This window comes from Ascaphus truei, chromosome 2 (genome assembly GCF_040206685.1).
Source record: "Ascaphus truei isolate aAscTru1 chromosome 2, aAscTru1.hap1, whole genome shotgun sequence".
NCBI lineage: Eukaryota > Metazoa > Chordata > Amphibia > Anura > Ascaphidae > Ascaphus > Ascaphus truei.
Window position 1 is genome coordinate 160,700,707 of NC_134484.1, and position 19,541 is coordinate 160,720,247.

A 19,541-nucleotide genomic window follows, 5' to 3' on the forward strand; every position below is an offset into this window, starting at 1 on the left:
AGACACACATTCAAAGGAATGGTGTGGGAGAGGTGTACTGTACTGTAGATAAGATAAGAAGTTGAAATACTGCAGTGCAGTAAATTAGCCTGTGTGTGTGCGGGGGCGAGCGAGGGGAGCGAGGGGAGAGCGCTGTATATGCCAAAATGTGATACTGTTACAGTACACGCCTATGCGTTTCAACAATTTTCAAATGAGACATACAGCACTGCACATGCATGTATAAATATGCAAATTTACAATTACTGCGCGCGCACACGCAGACTGTGTAGGTTGAACTGCTAAAGTATTAGACTTTGAAGACAACAGCTTGCGAACACCACCCTGAGTTTTTAGACGGTATTGCAGTATTGCAGACAGCGCTAATAAAATGCTAATATTACGAGCGGTTATCAGAGTTGCGCCGCTACGGCCGCACTAGGATAAAGGCGGCCGCAGCTGTACTCTGAAGCAGGAGGGTGGACGGCAAAGGGAAAATGGGAGGAAGTACTTCTCTACGAAAGAAAGCCAAGGATCAAATCGGTTCTGAGGTTTTACAGCATATAGGAAAATGGGCAGACGAGATGGACCACATGGTTCTCGACTGTCCTCAAATTCTATATACAGTATGGTCTACTTTTAGCTCTATTGTCAAGTCTCATTGCCAAGGTGTCAGCCAGGTCTATATTGGCTTTTTATTATTGGTAAGAAATGTTCTGTTTAATTTTATATATTTTGCTTCTACTGTATTTTGTTGCCTTTGTATTTTTGCTATGCTATTTTGATTCATGTGTGCTGCTTTTTGAAATACAACATTGGACAAAGGACTGCAGTTTGTTTCTTGTATATTTTTTGATGTGACTTTTCTGTTATATAATTTTTTCGCAATAGAAGAGTGTACTGCACCGACACACTTTATTCGAGCAAATACCCGGTATGTACCTGGCAGATACCTGGAATGCGCCACTCCTCACCTCTGACAAGCCCCGTTGCATTTGCCTTCCCAGCCTGGGTTCATGCCTGGCTGATGGGCGGCTGATCTGTTAAATGATAATGATTAGGATTTAATAGGCTGCAATGCTTCGCGTGTCTACCAGATGGCATAAATTCATGAATTGTAATGCAGTATATATATATATACTGTGCAGTATTGCAGCCAGCGGGAATAAAATGCTTCGATCCCTGCTTGGAAAATAACTCAATGCACTCGGGCAGAAAACAGTCACAAACCTCAATACACCCGGGTATACCCGAATTCGTGGGACTAGCCAAGCTCGAATAAAGTGTGTCGCCAGTGTATATGGGCATTTGTCACATTGCATACTGTGCACCCGTGGCTATTTCTCATGTTTTGCTCCGCGGTAACAAGTGCATTAAGGAATTTTACTTTTATAAATCTCAATATTCTATCCCTTATACTTTTTTTTTTAGTTCTTCATAATTGGAACTGCCTGCCGGAAAGCCCTCCGTGTGCCGGAAAGATTACACTTTCAAACATTTGTTCACCGGTCTACCTCAATGTAATTGTATCTTTTCTATTAAAAATTGTAAACCCAAATTTAGAAGATTTCATGTTTTGTAATACAAGAAATCAAAATCTTAAGAACCCGCACCTGCATGGTACAATTTATTTAAAGTATAATGAAAAGAAACAATTAATATCATTTAGTACTGCAGATTTATTCAAATACATGTATGACTCCAGCTTTTGGGACTATTTTACATAGTAGTTAAATATTTTCAATCATAAACAAGTTTTCCATGTGAATTTCATTGTTACACAAGTTTTGTTTATTGATGGCTGTAAATTGTAACCTGCCTGTCATTTGAGACGTTTCATAAGGCTCATTGTTAGTTGAGGACAAAGTCTCAGAGATAAGACCCAAATATGCATATCCAACCTGTTCAAACGCATACATAAAAGTCAGATGTTTAGCTACTTCATACCCAAGCAACAAACCACAGCATACCCTGAGGAGTGGGCCAGCATCGTCTTTACTGCCAGGACTGAGGGCTTCACCAATACATGTGCGATATACAATGGCTGTGTATAACAAGCTCCTGAGCTCACTAGTCATTTTCTCTCTCATATCGTTTATCTGCACTATAGTATTCAACGCCCTGTCTGCAATTGCACAAAAGGGTAAGCAGAATGTATGCATTTTTTCTCAACTTGTGCTCATATTGTGCTTGGTATATAATGTTTTACAGTTAGACTTGGTGTTCAATGTTTTGTGGGTTAGCGCTTCAATATGTGACCTTTTAAGATCTTCCATGCAATAGATTTCTCAGTTTACCCTTTTTCCGGGAAATGAATTAGACTGAGAGTAACGTAACACACAATCAGCTGAACAGGGAAATGAAATAGCACATGGAAAAGTATGGCCAGTGCATTTAATTGCAATTGTACGCATATTTCTTGTGAAAATGATGTGCAATGTTTACGTCGTTATCAAATACAATAGTTATGTACCAAACAGCAAAAAGTAATCTTTAAAAAAAAACTAAAATTCTGTTTACATTATCAGGATTATTTTTGACGACTGCCAGCAATGTTTCCAGTAAGTACTCGCTGGAGATCACCCCTGCGGGATGGACATTTTCCATTTGGTCTGTAATCTACATTTGGAATGGACTCTGGATTTTGTATATTCACTCTACACTTTTCAGGAGGTAAATGTCAAAGTACACATATAGTAGAACAAACTTCATTTGATTTTGTAGATGGAAATAATTGGGAAAGGAGTTGTGAAACATCCTCTTATAATGACAGTCAAGTGTCTGCAACAGTTGTTAAAGAGCAATAGGTGACAAGGACCCGTGTTTGCTTAGTGGTACTATGCAGTAAGGCCCTCTCCAGTGCCAGAAGATACCTTATCTCACCTGCAAGTGAGGTAATATGTCTTATGGCATAGCACAGCTTAATAAAAATGGGCCTATATGTAATATATGGTAACTAACTATTTCTAAAATGAGTGATATCTGATCACAGCTTCTTTCCTTATCTGCTGTATGGAGCTGTATGTTGTGGGTCAGTAAGATAAGAAATGGAAGAACGTGCATGAGAATAGAAGGTCCAGTGTCATGGAACCTCTTTGAAAAGGGAAAAATCCTGACCTGTTTCCTGTGACGTTGATCAATCCAATTTACCTATATGTGCTTCAGATCCACCCCTCCCCAATTTTTTTTTAATTATTTTTTGCCTTGCTTTGTATATTTTATGTAAAGCACTGTCACTCCTGTTAATGCTAAATAAATACATACATGAATTCATTTATTAATGCTAACTTGATGGCTATAAAGGTAGAGCAGAGATAAGAGAACATGGGTAGAAGATGCACTCCAAAAAGTGTACAATTTGCTGGGTTCTCAGGTCATGTAGCGGCTGCAGCAGCAAATACAAATGCAGAACTGTAAAGAAGACATAGTCATATTGTTCACTGTGATTTATATAGAACATATATATATAGCACAAGAAAAGAACACAAGAAGTCTCAATTGTGAGCACTCAAGATATCCCAAAAAAATATTTACTTTATTGTCTTCAATTATAACAAACGTAAAAACATAATTAAAACCAAAAGAGCGGGACCCCAGAACAGACAGAGTGAATGCGTATCATAAACTATAGAGGCATAGGTCTAACCTTAACACTAGTATCAAGCGAATGCAACAACGGTTGAAGTGAGAGCCCAGGGAAACAAGTTCCCTGGGTCATCAAGATCAGCCGGTCAGAAAAATGAGACCTAGAGGACAAACTACAGTAGTGATAGAACTGGTCAAATATCACATGCAAACCACACATGCAGCATAATGGTAATCACAAAAGTGTCCCCAGCTCAGAAATAAATGGTGAACTGGAGTCAGTGAAAAAAACTGACATGAAATAGTCCGTTGCCAGAACACAGTTATCACAAAAAACACCTAAATAGGTGAATTAGTATAGTGGATGATCCAATAATGATTAAAATCGTTGCATCATTATTCACAATGGTAGTCCAGCCAAACACAATAAGGGTGACAGAGATATATACTTACCCTCCTTGATGATAATGTGTAGGTATGATCCAAAGAAAAATGGAGTCAGGTCACATGAAAAGGGACTAGTCAGAAGTATCCCCGCCGTTCCAGCATGAGCAGAGTAGCAGAGCCAATAATAAAGTAAGTCCTCAGGTTAACAATGCAGCATTAGCACATAGTAACGTCTCAGGGTCCCGCAGCAGCTATTACTCTACACGCGTTTCACCTTGTGACTTCTTCACTATTCACTATTTTATGTCAGTTTTTTTCACTGACTCCAGTTCACCTTTTATTTCTGAGCTGGGGACACTTTTTTGTGATTACCATTCTGCTGCATGTGATATTTGACCAGTTCTATCACGAGATTGCTTCACTCGTTCTCATTGGTGGAGCCTCAGACCGTTGGAGAGAGGCTCATAGATGTCATCCAGTTGACTGCCTTTGTGGTCCGGTACCAGCAGTCTTCACCCATTGTCTGCTGATCCAAATCTCCCAGTCTGTGTTCTCCCCAATTTTTTATTTTTTTTTTTAAATCGAAACCATTTTTGCAAACTGTTTCTTAATACGCTTTTTGTTTCTTGTCTTTGTTTGTACCCACAATGTTTAATAATTCTTCTTCTTTTTTTTATTTTGAAGAAATAAATTGGACTACGTATATATTAAACCAAGAGTCCATCCTCCCGAATTCTTTGGTCTGTGGATATTAAACAATCTAATAAACATTGCCTGGCTATTCCTGTGGGACAGAGAGTAAGTTTTCTTCTCGTTTTTATGGAAATATGCTACGATCGACACATCAGCATTACAGTTACAGTTATAGAAATGTAAAAACCCTTATTACTTCATTCTAAGTAGCAGATGTTGCTTTTAAACTGGTAATAAAACTAGCCAGTGATTAGGCTACATTAAACAAGTTTCATGACACTAATATTCTACTCTACGCCTGATTTTTCTAAGTCTCAACATTCCATAGAAATAAAGGACTATTTTGAACCAAAATGCACTAGGATTGGAAGTTACAAATATCAGTTTTGGTCAAAATGCAATATGTCAGTTTGACTATATGTTGTAACTTGTATCACACTAACATTTAACCATAACAGATCAAAAGAACAAAGTGCTCCTATGTATAATGAACTCTAAAGCAAAATGTGGTGAATTTTGTACCAGACAGATACCAAAATTCCATAGATTTATAAGGGAGATTGTAAATCTTACACTATGCTGCTACTGTAAATGCTATGAGTACGCCCTATTAGATGGCCAAGTCTCCTTCCTCAAACGTAGTAACAGATATTGACCAGCATATTTACATTACCTAATGCTATGACTCTTCAGCATTATAACAGTTGTCAGCAGTGGGACCACTAATACAATAAAGAGCAAATTAGGCCCTTCGGTCACTGAGAGAAGGTTAACATTGCATTCACATATACTTAGCGCTGCTCTGATCCTTCTCATGACATGATGACAAATCAGACATTGCTATGCAGAAATATATATATATAAATATACATATATACATTCGTTACATTAAATACCACACAATAAGACATTGATGACAAGTACAGTACAATTTACCATACAACATAATTTTGTATTCCACTTTAATGTCTTGTCACAAGGAGAAGAAAAGGTACTTATAATTAATATTACAACCAGACCTAATACTGAACTATTTAGGTGAATGGAGAGGTGTAATAATTAATAACAGGATGAGATTGAATACATTGTAAGGGAAGGTTTAGTACTGAAAGAATACAGCTCATTAAAATAAGATGTGTTTATAGCCTTGGCATTACCTTCCTTGTTATATAAAAGATCTGTCAGTGTATGAGTTGTGGATAAAAGCAGGCTCAGTTCAATATAAAATGTGTTTTAAATGCTCAAATAATAAAATAACTTGAATGCTTAGGGCTTAGACCATAACATTTTTATGCTTGTGACATAATTGAGGACATGGGTGTACTGGTGAGTTCTGAGCATGAAGTCCCTTAATATTGCTTAACCACATAATAGCTATATTCCTACTGAGTGACATAATGTTATATTTGCTGGATAGACCCTCCTTCCCTTCCTGATAATGTGATCCCACAGGAACGATCACATTCTCTCGATGGAAGGGAAGAGTCCTGCCCTTCTGTGCAGATTGTAGTCAGTGCACCAATGGAGCACTGATATCAATCTACCAATTAAACACTAACATATTTCATGATATACAGAGCACGAGACAAATGGATTACTGACGTGCTGGCCCTCATCATGGAAACTTTACATCCAAAGGCCACTAAAGCAGTTAATAAAATCCTATGGAAGAACATTATTGAACTCCTTTGATGTCTAAAGCTACAAATACATTGGGAAAGAAGGCCTTCAGGAACAAAGGGGTAAACATAAAACATAACACCCTATATATAAAACACAATGGGGCAAAGCCACAGAGCTCCGTTAAATCAGGGCAAATAACACAACGTTCTCTAAATAGGTAACGGACGTCATTTTCCCAGAGTGGATATCCACGAAGCTAAATATATGCAAAAACAACGGCCGTTAATGATGTCATTGTCATACATGTAGGCTTAATGTCATCTGAAATTAGCACTTCCGTGTGTTAGCTTGAACTAAAATGGTATTAAACCTGATCTACCTAAAGGTGGCATTACTCCTATCATTACATTAAAGTTAAGAGAAAACAGGTCAGGAAAATAACCCGGTAAATAACAATTTGACACTCACATTTTCATTTTTTAGAGATCAAAATCCCTTAATTTTAACCTACGTAATGTATTACTGCAATTAAATACATCTTATAACTGAAACGTGTTTTTTTTAATATACAGTAGCATTTCATACTATAGACCCACATTTAAATGTATATCAATGTACTAAAAGCCAAAGGAGCTCTAAATTCAGTTTATGTATTTAAGAAAGAACCAACCCTTCATTAAAAGTAGGAAAATCATATGAATAATTTACTTCCTTTTTTTTTTATAGGTATCTTATACCCTCCATGTTTTTCTTAGGTTTACTCCCAATCACATGTTTCATCATGCTTTGCATATCATACAGTAATTGCTACCGTCACGGAACTTGGTTGTCCCAAAACCAGTCTGCAGACCTGTGGTGTACAAGAATCCTGGTGAGTATTGCACAAGTAATAGTCTTCTTCAATATATAAAGTTGAGTATGGTATCAGTAGCTTTTAACTTAGTTTGCTATACATTGATATGTTCATGCCTTGTAAATTATTATGTGAAGCTGCTTTTCATTATGATATATTTAATAATATATTATAGGAACATAACAGAACCCTTATGCTTTGTGCTTATATGTTCTTAAAGGCCTGCCTGGATTATTGTAACATACTTCTACCAGGCCTCTGTGCCTCACAACTTTATCCTTTGCAATCTATCCAAAGTTCTGCTGCTAGAATAATTTCACTTTATCCCAAAGCAGTCTCTGCTCATCTCCTCGTTAAATCACTCTCCAGGCTTCCCTTCGAGTTTCGGATCACCTAGAAAGTTCTCCTCCTTACCATCGAGGCTCACCACTCACCTGTCCCTCCCTACATATTAGCTTTGATCTCTTCCTATGCCCCTGCTCGTCTGCTACATTTTACCCAGGCCTGTCTCCTTCCACCCCTTTCACCTCTACTGCTCTCTTGCACCTTAAACCTTTGTCCCTCACTATCCCTTACCTGTGGAACTCCCTCACCCTCAGAACACACCAAGCACCTTACCTCCCCACCTTTATGTCAAACCTTAAAACTCATCTCTTAAATGAAGCTTTTCAATAGCCTAGACGCATGTCTACTGTTTTATACCCACAGTCACTCCTGCCAACCACTGCCATCTATCGTACTTGTCCCCTCACCTGCTGTCTCTGTAAGTCTCCCATCATACCACTTAAATTGTAAGCTCTCCGGACAGGAATTTCCTTCCCTATTGTCTGATTTTATTTGTTGCACTTATTGTACTATAATTCCCGGTACTGTATTGTCTCTCTTGTAAAGCGCCAAGTACAGCTGTGGGGGCTATATAAACAAAGATATATAGGTATATAAACATTCATACATACATACATTTAGTTACGCAAAGTGTAAGCAATGTTTTTTTTCCAGGTGCATAATGGATTAGCAATGTATGCTACATGGACCTCTATTGCCACATTAATCAATTTTGGCTTGGTCCTGAAGTATGAAGGCAAAGTAGAGGATGCTGTGGTTAGCACTACTGTACTGTGTCTGGTTCTCTTCGTACTATTATTCTGGTAAGGTCAACTGATTTTCATTTCATTATCCTCCTATATTCTTGTGCTCTTCATCCCCAGAGGGGCCATGCTCGTATACTGTACCATAAATGGGTGAAAATGATGTGTTGTATGAGCTGTGAATATAATGACCACTTACCGTATTTGATGCACAACAAATTATCAACATTTATTTTGCTGTGGAAGTTAGTTCAAAGCTCAAGTATCTATATTGTTCCAGGAGACGTATAGATTAATTGCAGGTTATAACACCTAGGGTTGGGGTATTTTGCAGAAGAGATTTACCGATATGGGTTGATTTTATCCTCCGCTTGGAATGCCTGAAAATATTTTTACAGACATGTTACAGGGTTTTTTTGTATGCATTTTGCCTTGAGGGAGCAATGTATCTGTATCTGCTACAATTTCTCCCTAGAGAAGAGCAAGTAAAATTCAGGGTCTCTTTTTTGTTGCATATTACAGTCAATAAATCTTCTAGAAACCTATTTGTAAATCAGAAATGTTTGTTGCTAAATCACACGACTGTGGGCACAGTTATCTGGGATGCGAATCTCTACTTGTGTTATAGCATTGAATTTATCTATACCATAACCCTAAATGTATTGCTTGCCCAAATATACATAACATGTTAATTGCACCTATTAATCAATTCAACAGTCAAGAAAAAGGATATATTTCCATAATGGGAAAGTAAACAAAATGTCCTAATAAAAAAAAAAACAAGAGAGACATGTAATTTAATGTTATAGAAAAAATATCAAATAAATGTTTTAGAAAAAAATATAAAATAAAGATACTCTTTACAGATCCATTGTATATTGTAAAATATATGCATTAGTGTACCATTCAATGTGTATAAACGTATATACAGTATGCTTTATAGGAGACATTTTATTTGCCCATAGTTTAAGCCCCTAACTTAAATGACTTTGTCCTTAGCTAAGATGCTTGGTCCCTTTATTACTCTATATTTTATTTGTATAGCACCAGCTTAATCCACAGTGCGGCACGTTGTGGAAGACAGGACAATAACACTGTTTATCATCATGAATAAATCATTGTCCCTATTACAGATGCAGCAGACCTTATGGCACCCGTCATCGTGCGTTAAGGCAGGGGGGCGCAAACAGGGGGGGTGGCCTTGATTTTTTGGGGGGAGGAAACGGTGGTTACAGAGGCCCTGCGCTCATCCCCAAACCATTTAAATTAAATAAATGCCGGGGAGCGCGCGAGGCCTCTGTAACATGCTTACCTTGGCTTCGGGTAACGCATCGCCATGGCAATGCGACATCAAATGACGCCGCGGAGTCATGTGATGTGACATCAGATGACCCCGCTGCGTCATTTGATGTCACGTTGTTATGGCAATGCGCGTCAAATTACGCTGCAGGGTTATGTGACGTCACATGACTGCGGCGTCATTTGACATTGATTCCTGAGTAAGGGGGGGCGCGACCACTGTGGCTGAGCAGGCACGGGGGCGCAGCAAGTTTGCGCACCCCTGCGTTAAGGCACTAAATGGCACGTTGCGGTATGCAAATTGTGCGATTTCGCAACTCACAGCTCCTCTGAATTGTATTGCAAATCACCTGGTAAAACTCGCTACTGCGGTAATGCACAATCGCACGCTAGGGGGCGCAATAAAGTCTGCTACATCTCCACATGACAAGAAGGTTCCAAGAAACTAACATTCTCTGCATATCCTAACTGGGTTTCTGAATGTTGTTTTGTCACGCTTAAAGTTTAACAACCGCTTGCTACCAATTACACAATTTCCAGCCACACTACATATTTGGTGCAACTGTGTGTTTTGCAGCGTCAGAGCCAGTGTTATATACAGTAGGACTGTAGATGGCAGTCACAGCACTATAAAAAGGCCAAAAGTATGCAAGCCTAACAAAATGTGCACACAATGTCAGGGGGTTATTTACATTCTGAGGGGGCTATTTATTAGAGTCTTAAAGCTGCAAGTCTGGTGCAATGTCAGCGTCGGAATCTACACCAGATTTATGGAAGTAAAAAATCGCATTGCTTTCAGTGGGATTTCTTTTCTTTCATGAGTGGTGCAGGGTTTTTTTTTTGTGTGACTCATTTTGTCCCAGTTTTGCAGCTGTGAGACTTGGTAAATAAACCCTTTAATCTCTCCCAAGCAAACACATCATAATAAAAGATATATGTTGCGTGAATCCCAGCAAAGAAAGTGTGACCATGGACCTGGCAATAATTGATACATATTGTATTATATGTTGGACTGTGTGTCCAGCTTTTTCAATTCCCGAGTTAATCATGGATCTTTGAGGAGAATATTATGCTAAGAAAACAAAAGGCTGAAAAACAATACACTGCAGTGTTCATTTTCTTGGAAGATAAAAAGGCATTGCACTGACCCCTTGTGGCAAAGAACCAAAGGTTCAGCTTCCAAAATCAGATTACTGGCTACAATGGCAATACTTTATCAATGTTTGCATTGCTGGAACCACAGTGCTGTGCATAAAGTAGAACAATTTACAGTCTTATCTGGTACCTGAGGCCAGGCACAATGATTCAAACGGCAATCTCATTTCACAATATGAGACCTTAGCTATAGGGCCCCTCTCAAAGATCCGACCATGTAGCTACTTATTACTGTTTTCATGGCCTCTTCTGTTTCTAGGTTCTTGCTGGAAACATTCATCTATGAGAAGTATGTCCGCTACACCTTTACAGTTTACCCAGTTGCGATAGTTGCTTTAGTTGGAGTTTTCCTCGGAAGGGACCAGTCTGCAGCACTGTCTTCCAATGATATACTTACAGGTTAGTATCTTTTGCGAGTAAAGTGAAGGGTAATATAGTTCATAACGGCTGTATATTGGTTGCAGAATGCTTACGGTGCTTTAACGGCTACTGCTCCTAGTTCTGCAGCACAACATGTACTGTATGTATGTATTTATTTGTATAGAGCGATCCATGTACATAGCGCTTCAAAGCAGTAATAGATGCAACAATATAACATGGGGTGTAATACACAATGGGAATAAGCGCGTCAAACATAAAATTAAACATTACAAAAAGGATTCCCTTTCCCGAAGAACTTACAGCCAAAGTGGTCTAGAGTGAGCAGGTGTTTGGTGGATATTGAGGGGTAGGGCATAAGGTCCCAGGTAGGAGAGGGCTTTAGATGCTGCTTTGAGCCTTCAGGTACAGCAGTCCATATTTTAGGAGGGGACCTTGTGTTACCCCTCTGTGATTTATGTCTCTCTGTAGGTTCATATACACCTGCCTAGCATTCAGTCTATGTAATGTGATTTATGGTTCTTTGCAGGTTTATTTTCATCTACCTAGCATTTCGTCTTTCTATTGTTGTAGCAAGTTTACTCTGACTTGTTTAGCATTCATTCTAATTATTGGCGATGGGATAGTTCACTGTGACTTTGTGTTTTTTAGAATTTTATTGTGTTTGTCCTCATCATTGTTTGTATATTAATAAACATGTATTTTGATATTTTTGCACACAACTGGGAGTGCCTCCATTTTGTGGAGTTTCAGGGATTCCGTTCTTTAGGGAGTCCCGCCCTGTTTTTTTGAGTAGATCTATTCTATACTCCTGGGAAGCACCGCCTGTTGGACTGGGCAGAGTTGTTAGTGCTTATCTATTAAACTATTGGTAGTAGTGCTTCCCCCCCTCCCCAACCCCTTTTCAGTGTTGGCAAAAGAGACACAGGGTAAGATGTGAGAGGTCAGAAGGAATCCGGTGTAACACATATTTCCCCCCCACCCACCACTCTGCTGCTACATGGAGTGGTGTGGTGCATACCTGCTGGCTCACAGCAGATCTGAGTCTCCTGCATGGTGGTAGGGGATGTCAGAACAGGCTTCTGGGGAATAAACTGATTCATACTCACGGTGACAGCGCCTCCATCTCTTACAGGCCCCAGGGATGTGGGGAGCAATCCCTGCAGGAGAACTTCTTTAGCCTTCCCCTGATAGATTGCAGTCTCAGGCAGGGAGGTATAGTAAAACAGGAACACTTTATTGCACACTGCAGATTGCACAACATACACAACAACAGGAACTTCTTAGGGCCTTCATCCTCGGGATGTATCCCTGGATAGTCACTCCAGGCCTAGGGCACCTGAAGCAGTCCTAGCTCTTCCCTTACTCCCTGGTGGACTAAGAGGAACAGTCTCCCACTCCACTCCCCCAAGGGAGAGAGTACAAACTACCAGAGCCCTGTACAGTTATTCGGGTAGACCAGCCTCTCTCAAGAGGTAGAGGCACAACTCCTGAATTTGGTAGTGCAGCCCCTTAAGTACAGGAAAAGCAGGAACCAGGTCTGAGTCCCTGATTGGACACAAGGCCTAGTTACACCGCCTTCCCCTGTGACTCACTGAAGCTGCTAGGGGTGGGAAAAACCTAGGATCAGTCCTGGCAGGCCTGCATTTACTAGGGCTTACAGCTATGAGAAGGGCAGACTGGTAGCCAGAAACCATCCCTGGCTACACCATTGTAGAGCTTTGAGATGGATATCAAGAGTATGGAGAGTGTAGAGAAAGGGGGGCCCACAGTATTAAACTCAGCAGAGAGGTTGAGTAATATAAGAAGGTTATGTAATGACCTTGTTCTTTGGCAGCATGAAAGTCATTAGCTACTTTAGTTAAGGCTGTTTCAGTGGAGGGAGTAATGTAGAAACCAGATTGTAGAGGGTCTAGGAGAACATACAAGTTAAGAAAATGGAGAAAGCGATAGAATACATTCAAGGAGTTTGGAGGCAAAGAGACTGGAGAGAGACAGGATTTTAGTTAAAGAGGCAGGTTGGATCCAGAGTGTTATTTTTGTGAATAGGTGTAACTATTGAATGCTTGGAAGGGGTGGAAAAGCTATCAAAGCAGAGGGAGGAGTTGAAAATTCTTACTCATGCACTTCTTACTGTATATCCCGACAGTACTACTGCAACCTGCTTGGTTGAGTTGGTCTCACCCTCTGCCGTTTCTCCCCTCTCCAGTCCAATCTAAATGATGCTGCCAGGTTCATTTACATCACTAACCGCTCTTCTTCTGCTGCACCATTATGCAAGTCATTATACTGGCTACCCATACCATACAGAATCACATTCAAGACACTTGTGCTCACCTACAAGGCTATACATAACACCACTCCTCTCTACATCACTTACCTAAATTCTAAGTACCCTCCTATACACAGTCTATATTCTGCTCTTGCTCTACATCTCTCCGCCTCCCTTATTACTTCCTCTCATTCCCGCCGCCAAGACTTTTCCCGTACTGCACCCCAACTCTGGAATTCTCTTCCACGCACAATCAAACTCTCCCCAACCACATACTGTATACATTTAAAAGGTCCATAAAAACACACTTTTTTGTTGTAACTTTCCTGACTTCTTTTACTTTCATCCTAGAATTGCATACTTAAAGTCCTGGCGTTAGCCAAAGCCATGCCAAGAAACTCACAGACTATTCCACTCCCCTTCTTCTAGATTGTAAGCTGCTTGGGACAGGGACCTCCTTCCTATTGTCTCAGGTTCTATATATATTCTTGTCATACAATGGTATTGTCTGCCCTCCCACATTATACTCTGCTACGGAAAATGTTTACGCCATACAAATAAAAGATAATAATAATAAAATGTGGGTAAGATTAAGGAAGCAAGAGGATTAAGATGGAAAAAAGTGGGGTTGAGAGGACAAGTTGTAGAGAGTGAGGAGGAGAGCAACAGACACTCCACTGTGACAGGGGAGAAAGAATCAAAGGTGGAAGGAGGCGAGTTTGGAAGGAGATGTGTAAAATAATAAGAGGCTACAGAGGGGATGCCTTGGCAAATGGAATCAACCTTGAAATGGGCAGCAAAGCCTTGAGGTGTAGTGCAGCTTGCTGATCAAAGTCTGAGGTGAGACTCAAAGACACAGATGAGCTGGCACAGGCTACACTTATGAGTGTTGATGAGTGAGACAAAGTAGGCTTGTTTAGCCAGGGAGAGCAATGATCAAATAAGTTAGGAGAAATTGCTAATGAAGAAAGTCAACAAAAGTATGAAGATTTCCTTCAGAGGCATTCAGAGGAGTGCAGGAGTGGAGCATGATAGTTTAGTCAGGGTCTGGGGATTAAGGAGCAAGAGTGCCCGAGTACAATTTGGGGCAGGAAGACTAAGAGAGGAGGATGAGGCGGGGTTGTAGTTCTTGACAAGGATATAAGTGTCAGCAGAGGAGCAGAGAGGCGAGAAGGTGGAATCTAGACTAGGTAGGTTAATGGAAAACAGATCTCTGCAGAAATTAGGTAAATGGAGAGTTGAGAGAGTAAGTGAGATGATGGTGAGAGAGAGGAAAGGGGGAAAGAGAAATCAGCAAGAGAACAGTGTTTAGTAAAAACTAGGTCAAAATAATAATAATGGCCCATATTTACTATGGGGTGGTATTCCATTAAAAAAAAAATTCAGGCTCATAAGACACATTATGGACTACTCAAGGAAATTAACTGTGAGGTGTCTTCAGGTAATGGAAGATATCTTAAGGTCAAGCACCTATAAAAATGCTCCTCCGATATTTAGTGCAAGTTTGAGAGGTTTTGGAGACATAAACAAATCATGATGACACTGTAATAGTTTGTAGCATTCTGTTTATACTATAAAATATGTTGGACAGTTTTTAATATATGTTTTATTTAAATAATAAAATACAGTACTGCACTTAAGGATCCCCAGGTGTCAAAACATATACTGAGATTATTTCATGTAGCGTGTGATCATGTGATGGTTCTGATGCAGCAAATGTTTGTCTCCGTGCAGCCCACGAACAAGTTTCTGTATATATTTGATGTTTGCAGTGTAATAGAAAAGTATTAATCTTGCAATGTTTCAGTGGAGCAGCAGCATTTCCTTCTCACCACCTATGCTTAAGGATAGTTTCATTTTAAAGTACCAAGTAACTGTTTTTTAATAGGGCCAGGGATTCAGGAGGGACTCAAAATATGCCTTTTTTTCTTCTTCTTCTGCAACATGTTTTCCTGAACAAGATAAACATGCATACCCAGAGGCTTACGTAAAATCAATATAGCTGTCAGATCAAAGTTTTAAAAAAAGATGCACTGTCAACAACTCAACTCTTTCCTGGCAAAATCTATAAAAAAATAAGTAACATTTTAGATTTCCACTAACTTATTTTGAACCTTTATACTTTTCACCTATTGTACTGGTCTTGTGTCCATACTTTATACGGAGCCTGTTGCATAATAAAGGACTCCTGAGTAGAGACGTGAAAAACAAATGCCCCCATTCATATTTCAACAAGGTTTGGAAATGTACAAACACTACCAAGGGTCGCAAATGCATTGTCCATTTTCGTTAGAGAAATTTGGTGAGTGCAGCAATGCAATCTTTGCATGAAGAATAGGATGTTTGTATGTGGCGCCTGGTGAATCACCAAAAAGGTTTGAAACAATATTTTCTACCTTTCACTAATCTCTTAAAGCTTTGAAGGACGATTTGCAACGCAAACAGATGTTGTTTGCACATTTCCATTCGTTAGTTGGGTTGTAAAGAGGTTGGTTTTGCAGTTGTTTGAGTAGCTCTTGGTTTTTAGTTGCTAAGTCTGAGGATCATTCCTTTATTATTCTACTCATTTAATCATTATGGTTATTAGAAATGGCTTCATTTTTCAGCAAAGGGTTACTTAGCTGTACAATACTTTAACGAATCTTCAGGTAAACTATCAGTTCAGTAAGGTTCATGTAGCAGTTGCCAATTTGCCGTATTTAGTTTTTTTAGTGCAACCAAATGGTACAGTATCTCATAATGATTATTAATACCAGCTGCAATAACATACTGTATTGTAGATGCACCATGTCTATACAAAGTGATTTCTCCAAAATGGCAAAATAATAAATACCAAGTGCATTTTCCCATTGTCACTAATTTTATGGCAGTCCTACCAAGAGGGGAAACACTCACCAAACTGTACTTTGTGCCCTCACCCCACCCCCAATAATTAAAACAGGAGTCTCCTCTGGAGTTTTTAACCTCTTTACAGACAGAAGAGATGCTCTCTCATAATTAAATATTGAGTGTAATTAAGTGTAAGCTGTAAAACACCTTATGACCCATTTAAGTGAAAGTTAAATCAGGTGTCTCATGGCTTTGTGCCGCTTAGTAATTATGGCCCTATGTGTCATCTAGACATCTCCAAACATTGATACCCTACACTTCTCAGTTCATTATTACTGTTGGTTATAAACCAGAGGGAATGAGATACAACATATTATTCTGACAGGCCTGGCAACGATCTTTGCTTGGAGGATACATTAATTTAATGTTGCCCAGAAAAAAAACAGTTGAAGGATGTTACATATAAAATGTTCCTAAAAAACGAAATTATGTTTTTTTTTCACATTTCCTTCATAAAATACTTAAGTCCACGTACTGCTGCGACACACTTTATTCGAGCAAATACCCAGTATGTACCTGGCAGATACCTGGAATGCGCCGCTCCTCACCTCTGACAAGCCCCGTTGCATTTGCCTTCCCAGCCTGGGTTCATGCCTGGCTGATGGGCGGCTAATCTGTTAAATGATAATGATTAGGATTTAATAGGCTGCAATGCTTCGCGTGTCTACCAGATGGCATAAATTCATGAATTGTAATGCAGTATATATATATATACTGTGCAGTATTGCAGCCAGCGGGAATAAAATGCTTCAATCCCTGCCTGGAAAATAACTCAATGCACTCGGGCAGAAAACAGTCACAAACCTCAATACACCTTGGTATACCCGAATTCGTGGGACTAGCCGAGCTCGAATAAAGTGTGTCGCCAGTGTATTGCAGGAACTACTGCACTCACCAGATCAATCTCCTGGTTGTTTCAACGGAAATATTTTCAGTGGTGCTGGTAAGGAGAAAGGCAGTCACCTGCTGCACAAAATCACCTAAATAAATCCGCGGCTCTCCTCCGCACACAGTACAAACCTGTACCCAGCACAAGTAATGCAGAGATGTATAAAAATGACACAATGTTTTGGGGGTAACCCCTTCACTACACCCGACAAAGGGTTTGCCCCCGAAACGTTGTGGGATCTTTACACATCTCTGCAATTAAAAGCAACTACTACTTGCATTACTTGTGTTGGATACAAGTTTGGACTGTGTACAGAGGAGAGCCGTGGATTTTTTCATAAAATACTTGCAGACAGCTTCTGGAGCCGCAATATTGCCTTATATATCGACCTATGCAAAAAAAAAATGTATATACAATGGGCCCCTGTATTACAGTATGTGATATATAGCAAGTGAGCAACGTAAAATCATGTCAATCTTCCTGTATCTCAATTTGAACTAAAACATTGTCAGACCTTACATACTTGCATATGCACACGGTAAGAGCTGTACACGTGTACAATACAAGAATTGAGACCTGCAGGAGTTAGATATCTTTGATCTGTAATGGCCAGGAATTGTATTACTCTCTGCCACCGTTTCTGCGTCTCTTAGACTGACACTACCTTTTCTTCTTCACATCGGCCTAAAACGTCAAATGAAAGGGTGGAAGCGGGACATGCTGTTTTAGAAATGGTAGCCAGAGTTTATTAGTAACAAATCCCAGTGTTCTCCAGCTCTCCAGTTTATAAATGAACATCAGAAATTAAACAATGCTGCCTCCTGTCTCTTGAGAAGTAAATCAGAATCTCCATAAGTTTATTTTAAATTATATTTTGTATAGATCAACTAGTATAGAAACACATATTTTTTTTTAAATGTAAACACTGTGAACCTGTATTTTCTGACTGGTTTCATTGATGCTTGCTCATGCAGAAATTGCTGGTATGTTTTTATACTGCAAAAAACAAACAAAGATGCCCAAAGCTACTTCCAATGTGACAAAAATACACAGTGCAATACCTATATATTCTCTTGAAAAAGGGTCATTAAGTTTAACCCTTTGGCCAAAGTGTCTTAAGCCTGCTGCCACTTCAAGGCATGATTGTTAGCATGCTTTCTTTCTTTGTTTTTTGTTGTATACATTTAGCCACGCCAACTAGCACACACCTTTTGGCACTTATATACATATATATTATGTGGTAATGTTTGGGGTTTCTCAGAGCTTGTTGGGTATCTGTGTGTTTATGTTTTTATACTAAGCAGCGTTCCCATTTTTTCTCCCAACTCTTTCCAGTTGTGCTCATCGGTGTAAGCACCATTGCGTGCATATTGCGGTTTGCCCTGCTCTTCTCCTGTGATAAACTAAGGCCCTTGTTCTCAGAGAAAACTTCCAGCACCTCAAATGCAGAATTACATGTTCCTGATACACTTACAACAGAAGCCAATGCTCACGCTAACCCAATTGAAAGTGAAATGCTAGAAAAATTTTGAGAGTCTATTAGCTGTGCTGATATGACTGCTAGCAACATTTTTGGCTTTATTTATTTGTAATAACCTTATGTATTTTTAATCAACTACTTGTATCTTTGAAAGGAGATTCTTTACCCCTTTACTGACTAAGCAGGTCTTTCCAGCCACAAAGGAGTTGATTTGACATTTGTACTTATTATATCCAGCCAAAGTTTTTTTTATTGTGACCAAGATGTATACATTTTTTTATAAATAAACGATATACAATCTTAACAAAAAGTTCTCTCATTTTTGTACATTTTAAATAAATAAAGGATTGTAATCTGTGCAAAGTGTGTGAAATTGGGATTAGCACGGATGTTATGTGGGGTTGTGTGTGTCCTGGTTTACATTTATTATAATTAACAGCTGATAAGATTTGTATGTAGAAGCAATGACAGTGTCACTTCATACTGTACTTGATTATCCCCATCAAATCAATAGCACACATGTTTTTATCTTCTTTTGTTTTTGTCTAAAGAGGGTATTTTTTCAATTATTTTTCTTAATCGTTCTTTTATAATCCAGTATTCTTTCTTTACATTTTCATATAATCCTCCGTATTAATTACATTTTTCCATTTATAAAACCTCATTAGTCACACGGCTTTTCAAACTTTTTAGTTTTTTTTTTAAGGCGAATGCAAGTTTTCAATTATAGGAAACGAGCAAAAAGCCCATGACGTAGTGGTAGCTATGTCATGTGGCATGCAGAGGGTTAAGCAATTATTTAAAAAAACACATACTGTATAAGTAAAAATACTAAATGATTTAAAAATATATCCAACACCCTCTTATTTAGAACATTAAGAAGGTTCCATTTAGTAAACTTTATGATCCTTTTCAATTTTTGATATGTCTGTCCCATTTCATATCTTTACAGCACATGTCTCTATAGCAGT

At 39.0% G+C, this 19,541-nt stretch overlaps 1 protein-coding gene across 1 annotated transcript; it reads left to right on the forward strand.

Annotated features, from left to right (window-relative positions):
- Nucleotides 1–1,687: 1,687 nt before the first annotated feature.
- On the forward strand, nucleotides 1,688–18,835 carry LOC142488601 (uncharacterized). The gene is made up of 7 exons (XM_075589048.1): nucleotides 1,688–2,122; nucleotides 2,508–2,652; nucleotides 4,636–4,749; nucleotides 6,994–7,138; nucleotides 8,120–8,268; nucleotides 10,922–11,061; nucleotides 18,426–18,835. The coding sequence occupies exons 1-7, from the start codon at nucleotides 2,020–2,022 to the stop codon at nucleotides 18,620–18,622; spliced, it is 993 nt and encodes a 330-aa protein (XP_075445163.1). The 5' UTR covers nucleotides 1,688–2,019; the 3' UTR covers nucleotides 18,623–18,835.
- Nucleotides 18,836–19,541: the final 706 nt, after the last annotated feature.

What these genes read in the sequence shown, in the direction of transcription:
- LOC142488601 (XM_075589048.1), top strand. Translation starts at nt 2,020, where the DNA reads ATGGCTGTGTATAACAAGCTCCTGAGCTCACTAGTCATTTTCTCTCTC. An exon ending in TGTGGTGTACAAGAATCCTG is followed by an intron (nt 7,139 to 8,119) that starts GTGAGTATTGCA and finishes TTTTTTTTCCAG; the next exon opens with GTGCATAATGGATTAGCAAT. An exon ending in TTCCAATGATATACTTACAG is followed by an intron (nt 11,062 to 18,425) that starts GTTAGTATCTTT and finishes AACTCTTTCCAG; the next exon opens with TTGTGCTCATCGGTGTAAGC.